The sequence below is a fragment of the Bos javanicus genome, chromosome 21, assembly GCF_032452875.1.
Source record: "Bos javanicus breed banteng chromosome 21, ARS-OSU_banteng_1.0, whole genome shotgun sequence".
NCBI lineage: Eukaryota > Metazoa > Chordata > Mammalia > Artiodactyla > Bovidae > Bos > Bos javanicus.
The window spans coordinates 26,169,503-26,179,401 of record NC_083888.1 but is presented as its reverse complement, the minus strand read 5'-3'; the positions used below and the strand labels follow the sequence as shown (position 1 = coordinate 26,179,401).

Sequence of the window (9,899 nt, the reverse complement as noted above, 5' to 3'; positions counted from 1 at the left end):
GCATAATCTTTATTTTATTACCAGTTCCTGCATCTAAGACTTTTCCATTGTATTTAGTAGTGCTAGATTGTTTTTGCTTTTTTCCACTGGGAGAGTTGGTCCTCACTCCATCTCAGAGCAGAAAACAGATCTTTTACGTTTAGCACCAAGTGTGTTTTGAATCTGTTAACTGTCATGAATGGGGTCTCTCTTGGGATTCCCACTGTCATCACACATGCCATCCTCAGAGAAAGGCTGTCCACATGACAAACTTCAGGAAAGAGTAGACAAAACCCTCTTCCTTGGTTTTTGGGAAAAAGTCAGGAGTCAGAAGACATGAGCCACTTCAAATGGGTATAAACCACAAACCACCTACATCAAGTTACTAAAACAGTGAACTTCAGGGGCTTTGCCCCCTTAGCTTCTGCAACTGTGGGTTTTACTACAGTTTCCCATTGAAAGTGAAACTGTTTGTCACTCATTCGTGTCCTACTCTTTGCAACCCCATGGACTGTAGCCCACCAGGTTGCTCCGTCCATTGAATTCTCCAGGCAAAATATTGGAGTGGGTTGCTATCTCCTCCTCCATGGGATCTCCCTGACCCAGGGATCGAACTCAGCTCTGCCACCTCGCAGGCAGGTTCTTTACCATCTGAGCCACCAGATGTATCTTATGATAGTTTCCCATGAACACTGCTGAAAGTTGACAGACAGAAGTAAGTTTACTAGTGTCAGTTATAGCAAGACAAGTTCCTGAGCTCTACCGTACAACATTCTGCCTAAAGGTAACAATACTGTATTGTGCAAATTATAAAAATGTCTTCCTCATAAAAGAAGGCTTTATCTCCTTAGAGCTATTTGAGCTTTTATTTTAATTACTGGAACTGCTTCTTTAATGTAAGAATATACTAGATAAAAGCTGATTTTACATTTTTTTTCTTAAAAAAAAAAAAAAAGTTTACTAAATAAATAGTTCAGGAGGGGAAGGGCAGGGGACGGTTAGAGAAGATGCAAGCAACAGACAAATGGACTCAGAAATCTGGTCTCTGCAAACCCATTCCAGTATTCTTGCCTGGAGAATCCCATGGACAGAGTAGCCCAGTGGGCTATAGTCCAGGGGATTGCAAAGTCAGACACAACTGAGCGACTAAGCACGCACACACAGAACACAAACCTAGGTTATGTGCTGTCTCACCCCAAAGGCACGCTGTTGGATGTGTTTCCATTCAAGGTCACCTAGACCTCTGGGACAATACCACCTCTGGAACTTCGCTGACGCATCCTAAGGTGAGTGGGGCCCCTCCCTTCTAAGGCCCCCCTTTTTAGGTACTGATCTAAGGCCAAGGAGTAGCTTGCAAGGTGCTGGGACATATAAGCACGGGAGCACAGTCCTGTGCCCTCCTCCATCATTTCTCTCCCCAGGAAGTGTAATCCTCTCACACTTGCAAACAAACACCTCTCAGTTGTTTTTCTGGTCAGTGATCAAAGGACAGAAAAGACTCAGCTCAGGTGTTCCCAAGAAACAGGCCTGCTCTCAGTCCACGCCAGGTCCCAGTGAGATTGCCTTCATCTCTCTTGTTTCAGAGCCAGAACCCACTGCATTCTCTATTTGGACTCAGTCTGCATGTTACCACTATGTGCTTCTCATCTTGGTTTCTCCGAAATTAATCTACGGTCTTTCACAGAACAAAAGCATACACCTTGAGAAAGGTAGAGACGTGTGCAAGTTGCAAGTGTTTCTTCTTAAATCCAGATGAAATGCTTCCTTTGATGGAGAGAGGAAGGAATAAATTGCAAGAGCCCACACTTTCAGATCCATGCATCCTTTATTCCATGACCAACCACTGTGTTGCAACCAGGCAACACTACACAGACGGGCAGTCACCCGCAACCCAGCTGTACAACAATCGGAGGCTTACAGTACATTTAAGGCTTTTAAATTTGGAAAAAAAAAAAAAAAGCTTTTTAATAAAACCAAAGAACTCTCAAACCCAAACCCCCAATCAACAGAAGTAGTGTAACAATTTTAAGCATCTTACATTTCTGATGCTGTTGGTGCAACCCCAGTGTCAAAATCCAAATAACTCCTAAACTAAAAAGATTAGTTTCATGAAATTTTAATTACATAAATTTTTCAAAGCATAAACTTGTCTTTTTTTTGTCTTGGAAATGTTATAAAATTTTTAATAGCAAAACATAGGAATAAAAACATATTAACAAAATGTATTCAATCATTTACATTACAAACAAGGAATCTGCAGTTCATTGTTGTGGCCTGACAGGAGAAAATTACTCAATAGGAATCTATGCACAATGTGATTGCAAATATGTACAGTACTTTAAAAAGGCCTACAAGGAGGAAAGTTGGCTAGGTTCTTTGTTAGACCAACCAGACAATCAAAATATTAAAACTCTGTCGACTAGTAGTAATAACTTTACACTTAAAAAAAAAGTTTCATTTTGTTTAAGAATATTCCAGTTATATTTATATGGTTCTAGTTGATGAAGCCATTCACCATAGTTCCAGTAAATTACCCTTTAATTGATTTGTTTGGGGGAAAAGATCGACATGTTAATAAAAATGAACGAAGGAATTTTCATCACAATGGTTTCCAGTTAAACTATCACAGCTTCACAAATGGACTGAACCCATGAATCCAGTGGCTGAAAGAGAGCTGCAGGTCAAATACTGAGAACACCGGTAGAGAGAGGCTGAGTCCTGCATTAATGCATCCTGCGTGATGGGTAAGGTGGAGAAAGGGGTGTGAGCAACCTTTTTTACAGCACAAGAAAGTGGCTCCCCCACTCAGCTCTCATTCCCGCCCTGCAAGGCAATGAAGCTGGAAGTCACAACTGTTCGGTTTAACATGACGTGTGAGTCGGTAGAACCTGTGGATACGAAAGACTGAGAAGTCCTCAGCTCTCTGATGAGGATGCCAGAAAAGCTGCGCGCTTCCTTGTGGTGATCACGCCAGGACCGCTGTCCAGTGAAAGCCTGTGTAAAACGGAGGACTCGTGTTCACAGTCAATGAGGTAAGATCAAGTTGTCGTCTTCAGGAATTGGGAAGTTCGTGAGAAATGAACTGTTTTAGTCTCTCTAGGTATTGTGCGTAAAGCTCTATGTCATTATGCCCGGCCCCTTCGACCCAGAGCGGCTCCACGGCCCGGGGACAGCGCTCGTACATGGCCAGGCCGTGGGAGAAGTCGATGACCTCGTCCTCTGTGCCGTGAATGACCAACACGGGAGAGGTGACTTTGGAGATCTTGTCAATGCTTCAAGACAGGAAAGGGGGAGAAAAAAGAAGGATCACAGACTTCACACTCAATGTAACCGAGTCAGCATCCTACGCAAACAAGCCACGTGCCCTGGAGGAATTTCCCCTCACTTTTCTAGTAGTTCATTTTTTTAAAAAAATTAACTTTGCATTTCACAATAATTCTTGATTTACAGGAAAGGTACAAAGATAACACAGTGCTCCTATCTACTCCTAACCCTCTTTCATAAGGCCAATAAGGCACATGATCGTAGTCCGTTTGTCCAAACCAAAAAACCAGCATTGGTATGTTCCTAAACGCCAGACTTTATTTGAATTTTATGAACTTTTCCACTGAAGTCCTATTTCTGTTCCAGGATCCAACTGAGAATAAATACCTCAATGCCGTTAGCCATTGTGTTTTTGTAAAAGTATTTTATTAAAAACAGAACTTCTAAAAGTCATCTGACTACCCATCCAGTAAATAATATTTCTGATACATTCACATTTCGGGGAAATTTTTTTTAAAAAAATAAACAAGCTAGAACTTAACATACTGGAATGAATGTCTCTTGAAAGCTGGGCACTGAACAAAGCCCAAGTTTTCAGGACTCTGTGTGTAAGCCATCTTCAGCATGGATTAGCAAGGTCGTCGGAAGCCTCGTTTCATAAAAACGAAAACCTCATCCTTAAATAAAAACTGTACTATATAGCTTGGAAATTTAATGTATGCCTAGATTGGATCCTGAATGAATTCTGTTTACAAAAGTCAAATCTACCCACCAGGGAAGTCCCAAAATTCAGCTTGTGAGCCCAAGAACTGTAGCCCGGCAGGGTCCTCTTGTCCATAGAATTTTCCAGGCAAGAATACTGGAGTGGGTTGCCATTTTCTATTCCAGGGGATCTTCCTGACCCAGCTATTGAACCCATGCCTCTTGCATCTCCTGAACTGGCAGGGAGATTCTCACCACTGCACCACCCGGGAAGCCCAATCTACCCACAGAGGATGAATATTTGAGGATCTCCAAAAGAACATTCTACAGGCTCTGAAAGCATTTCCCAAAGAGGAACTGAGAAGTTAGCAAGGCTTGTTAGGCTGGGTGCGTGGGTGACTTTTCTGCTAGAGGTCACTGTCATTTCCCCTACAAACACATAGAGGGGTGACCTTCTGTCCAGTTTGGCCTCCTGCCAGAGACCCCCTTACTGCTGATTTTCTGTATCTGATCCTAGCTAAAGTTACAGAAGGATTGACTGGTTCTACCCACAGGGGTCATTTTGTTATGTCATGACTAGCATTTACTCAGGGCTTACCTGGTGGCTCAGTGATAAAGAATCCACCTGCCAATGCAAGAGACTCGGGTTCGATCCCTAGGTTGGGAAGATCCCCTGGAGAAGGGCATGGCAACCCATTCCAGTATTCTTACCTGGAAAATCCCATGGACAGAGGAGCCTGGTGGGCTACAGTCCATGAGATCATGAAGAGTCAGAGATGCCTGAGCAACTAAACATCAACAAACATTTATTCAACATGGACCACGACCAGGTGCTTTACACTTCACATATGAAATGTTGTTCATCTTCAGCGAGACACAGTTAAAGAGGAGGGACTGTCTCTGTTAAACCACGGAGGGAACTGAAGCTTGGAGAAGATTATTAAAGAACAGGCATGAGGCTGCGGAGCTAGGACAGAGCTCTAACATCCATCACACATTTCAAAGATCTACAAACAGCTGTCACGGAGCCTCGTTAACAGCTCATGAAGTTGCCAACCACCTCACAATGTCCAGGAAGAATGCAAGACCTCATTGGCCGTGTCATTTGCCAAGGTCAGGGCTACTGTGGCAGGAGTCAATTTGGCAGATTAGGAATCTTGCTTAGAAATCTACTATCCTCTTATATTTAATTTTTAAAGTGACTTCTTCTCAGAATGCAAAAGTCCAATTATATTCCATTAAAAATCTATTTGCTGACAGTTCCATGCTGCATGATTTAGGGGACTCTCTATAGCCTGGAAGGTGTATTTAAGTTAAATGCCACCATCTTGATTCTAAATATAAAGGAGGTAAAGGAGAATAAGGGCTTCCCTGGTGGCTCAGACAGTAAAGAATCTGCCTGTAATGCAGGAGACTCAGGTCTGATCCATGAATCGGGAAGATCCCCTGGAGAAGGGACTGGCAACCCACTCTAGTATTCTTGTCTAGAAAATCCCATGGACAGAGGAGCCTGGTGGGCTACAAATAGTCTATGGGGTTGCAAAGAGTCAGGCACAACTGAGCGACTAACACTTCCACTTTTTTGCAAGAGAGAATAAACCACCAACCAAGTAATTATTAGGATTACTTCTCTCTCTATATATATAATATATGTTATAAATAAATGTATCTTTGGCCATGCTGCATGGTATGTGTGACCAAGGATTGAAGCTCGGAGCCTCTAACCACTGGACCACCAGGGAAGTCCCTTATCTCTATTCTTCAGTATTAAAAAAGAAACGGGAAAGTGCCTTCCTTAAAGAGAGGGACACAGAAACAAGTGTGCATTTGGTAGCAACAGACACCCTAAGAAAACATTCCTCAAGTTCAATTAGTCATGACAGTTCATGTGACTATTGATGGTTTGAAGTCTCTCATTTTGATACTTCATGGTACTGAACAGGAAGAATGGCCTTTTCTGCCTATTTCCACTCACCCACCTTAATGAAGCTGCTTAAACCACTTAACTCTCAGCCTCAGTTTCCTCACTGTAAAATGAGTCTTTCAAGATAAGGAGCATGAAATGATTAGCCCATGCCTGGCAGATCACTCAAACCGAGTAAGAGTAGTATGCTGGTTTCCTATTAATTAATACACTGCAATTAGTTGCCGTGGCTGTATTTTAAGGTACCTGCTAATTTAAGAGTCAGGGGAAAACCTATGTATTTTGTTGCCAGGGTAACCCCCTCGTGGCTTTCCACAAACATGCTAAATATCTCCCTTTCAACAAATGGGCCTCTCATTACCCATTCAGCACAAATAAGGCCACATTTGAGATGCACAGGGTCCCTGCTTAGCATTCTCAGCCATGCCACTGGAAATCTGCAGCTTGCTTAACTTTCCCATGAAGCTGAATCTCATACAGGCTGCACAGAGTTCACCCAAGGTGTTAGGAGAAAATTTCTTCTTGGGAAACAAGGCCATCTGTGGAACAGATGGTTATCCAACCGAATAATGCTCCCCCCACCCTCATTCCCAATAATAACAGAATGACAGCAATGAAGGTGTTGATCAAAATCCACAAACTGTACATACTTCTGTTGAGGTTTTCTATAACATGGCCATGGGTGTCCTGCTGTCAGAATTTCGGATGTGCCCTGGGCAAATAATCTTTATTAAATACTTTCCTTAGCTTGTGCTTAGTCGCTCAGTCGTGTCTGACTCTTTGCGACCCCGTGAACTGTAGCCCACCAGGCTCCTCTGTCCATGAGGATTCTCCAGGCAATTATACTGCAGTGGGATGCCATGCCCTCCTCCAGGGAATCTTCCCAACCCAGGGATAGAACCCAGGTCTCCTGCATTGCAGCTGGATTCTTAACCATCTGAGTCAACAGTGAAGCCCCTCCTCAGCTTAGATTAAAAAAAAAAAAAAAAAAAGCAGAGGTTTTCAAAGAGAGGTGTTCAAGAAGGCAATGTGCCCACTGCTTTTGCTTGTATAAAACACCTGCCTGTCTTCCTCCTTCTGTTCGGGGACTGGAAAACAGCAGGGGCTAGGCTGACAGGAGCTCTGCCGCCCCTGGGGTGCTGGCAGGAGGGGGCCTGGCCATGGGCTCTCGTGCAGGGAAGCGGGGCTTCAGGCACAGGTGGGCAGCAGGAGGTGTCTAGAGCTGTATGGAGGACTTACACTGCCCCTGACGCCCATCATCGGCATAGCTTATGTTACTTTTTCTCTTACCTAGCAGTCTGACCAAAAACATAAGAGAAATTTCAAACTTGGGGATGCTTACAGTTTTTACATGAGTATCTGTTGTTATTTGGTTGCTAAGTCATGTCTGACTCTTTTGTGACCCCACGGACTGTAGCCCCACCAGGTTACAGTCCATGGAATTTCCCAGGCAAGGATACTGGAAAGGATTGCTATTTCCTTCTCCAGGGGATCTTCTCAACCCAGGGATGGAAGCCTGAGCTATCAGGGAAGACCTACTTGAGTATCTAGACCTCTGATTTAGTTATTGTGACTCAACAATACATGTGCATCTGAGTGAACAAATGAACACTGTACTAGTTCCTTTAAGACATCTGTGCACTTGTTTTTTTTTATCCTGTACATCCAGCTGAACCAATTAATCCTGGATGTCGGGACAAGCAAGGTCCTTAGCCATCATCTGGCAGGTTGTTTTTTACAAATGAGTCTGGCCCAGAGGACTAAGTCCATGGTCGGTGCATGTGCCACATCCGCCTCCTGTCCCCTGAGGAGCCCAGCACAGGGGTGATGGCCGGCTGCGTTCAGGAGAGGTTTACCCACAATTAACCGCGGCTTCTGATCTGAAGTTGAGTCACTGGATGTCTTAGTACTTACTGTACAGCAGTGAGCTTACCTGGGGAAGGCGTCAAAGCAGTACGTTTTCCTGGTGTCGGGAAAAGCCACACGCAATCCAGACATCAGAGGCGAATGGAGAATCACCGCAGCACATTCATACCTGGAGGCCAGGTCTACCGTGGGGACCGTCCCAATGCTCTGACCATACAGGATGATGTTCTCGGGACTTACGCCATACCTGGAGAAGTCAGAGGGCACAGGCCATTAGCTTACATGCGGCAGAGAGCGCGAGGAAGCCAAACACCACAGTGTCACAAACTCACAAAACTCTTACAACTAGGACTTTCCTGGTGGTCCAGTGGCTAAGACTTCACACTCCCACTGCAGGGGGTCTGGGTTCAAACTAGATCCCACATGCTGCAACTAAGACCTGGTGCAGCAAAAAAAAACCAAACCAGAAAACAGTTTCTGTGTGGCCCCAGGCCTTCGAACTTGACACCATCTAACACAACTGTGCTTGCAGAAGAAGAGGGTCCCAGGATTCAAGTCTTGTCTGGTTTTCCTGCCTGGGATTCATTTCAGTTGGAAGAACGAGAGATTAAAAAAAGGGTCAGTGGGACTTCCCTAGTCGTCCAGTGGTTAAGAACCTGCCTTCTAATGCAGGGGATGCAGGTTCAATTCCTAGTCAGGGAGCTAAGATCCCACATGCCAAGGAGCAAGTAAGCTCCGTGCCACAAAGACTAAGCTGGGCGCTGCAAGGAAGAGCCCACATGCTGCATCCAGGACCTGATGCAGCCAAATAAATATGTCTTTTTATAAGACAGGTCAGCAAAAAGAGTTTTGATGGATGGTTTTGAGGAAGGAACTCGTGGCTCCAGTATTTCTTGCCTTAAATCCACAAATTTAAAACAGAAATCCCTTCAATGAGGATGAAATCTTGAGAGGTATCAGGGACTCTGTTATCATTCATCAGCAGACCATCCCCCAGAGAGATGCTATGGACTGAAGGGAAGTTATTCTGGGGAGGACCTCCCGCCACTGGAACCACCGCTGAGTTCCTTCTCTGATGGACAGGGAGGTCCATTTCAGTAGGATTTAACTGAGAGTTCAAAGTCCCTTGGAGGGGGAAGTATACTTAAGATTAGGGGTCTTCTTCTCCCTCCACAATTTTCATTAAAGTAGCGCTGACACCCCAAAGCATGAGGGCCACTGGATGCTGCATGAGTAGATTGCAGGGTGTCACAAGGCACTGGGAGAGAAGACTAGCTGCAACCCCCACATCTGAAGTGTAGGCTCTTTCCACAATGGCCAGCTCTGTGGCAGGATATTTCACTATTGATTATAAACAACTAAATAATAAACAACAATAAGAGGAAGAAAAAAATAAAAACTGAAGGTAGTTATTGAAGGGGAGAGGAGTAAGAGATGGTTAATATTAAAAGTTAAAAGAAAAAGAGGAATTCCCTGGCAGTCCAGACTCTGAGCTTTCACTGTAGAGGGCATGAGTTCAATCCCTGGTCAGGGAACTAGATCCCATATGCCACGTGGTGTGGCTAAAAGTAAAAAAAATAAAGTAAAAGACTTCCAGATTAAAATGGCATCAGCCAAATGATGCCATTACCTTACGTTCTTTGATCGGATCTGTGGAATGATGAGAACCATACGGGATAACCTATCAATAGCAGTGAGTGTTACTATTAGAGTCAAACTTATTTTCTCAGTAACTTGACACTGTTTTACATCCTGTTTCACGGACCTTGGGGGCTACACTGAATGACTAAAGGAGCACTGGGCACAGACTCAAAGGGCAGAGGTGGGTGTGTAGTTATTCAAAAAGCCTTTTCTTGAGTGTCCTGACTCTGTCCATTCTCCAAGATCATGACCTCCTTGAAATGTCTTTATAGAGCAGCCTGAACTTTTCACTGAAGGATGCTCAGCTTTCAGGATTTCTACTCATGGGCATCAGGACACACCTGGCACCAATCTCAACAAATCCTACTTCTGACAAACAGACACTCATAGCCTTAACAACAAACACTTTACAACTCAGCGTTTTCACTGGAAAACTTCACTATGCGAAACACTAGCTATTAAGAGTGGAAAATATGACAACTGTTATTACATTAAATAAAGAACTTTGGGATTTCCCTGGTGG

At 44.0% G+C, this 9,899-nt stretch overlaps 1 protein-coding gene across 1 annotated transcript in view; it reads right to left on the bottom strand.

The window, feature by feature from the left end:
* Window positions 1-1,785: 1,785 nt before the first annotated feature.
* ABHD17C (abhydrolase domain containing 17C, depalmitoylase) overlaps window positions 1,786-9,899 on the bottom strand; it is a 54,733-nt gene continuing 46,619 nt past the window's right edge. The window contains exons 2-3 of the mRNA XM_061394586.1: window positions 7,803-7,982; window positions 1,786-3,251 (exon numbers count right to left, since the gene is read on the bottom strand). Of these exons, the coding sequence (XP_061250570.1) occupies window positions 3,032-3,251; window positions 7,803-7,982 (400 nt within the window). The 3' untranslated portion in view covers window positions 1,786-3,031. The remainder of the gene's footprint in view (window positions 3,252-7,802; window positions 7,983-9,899) is intronic.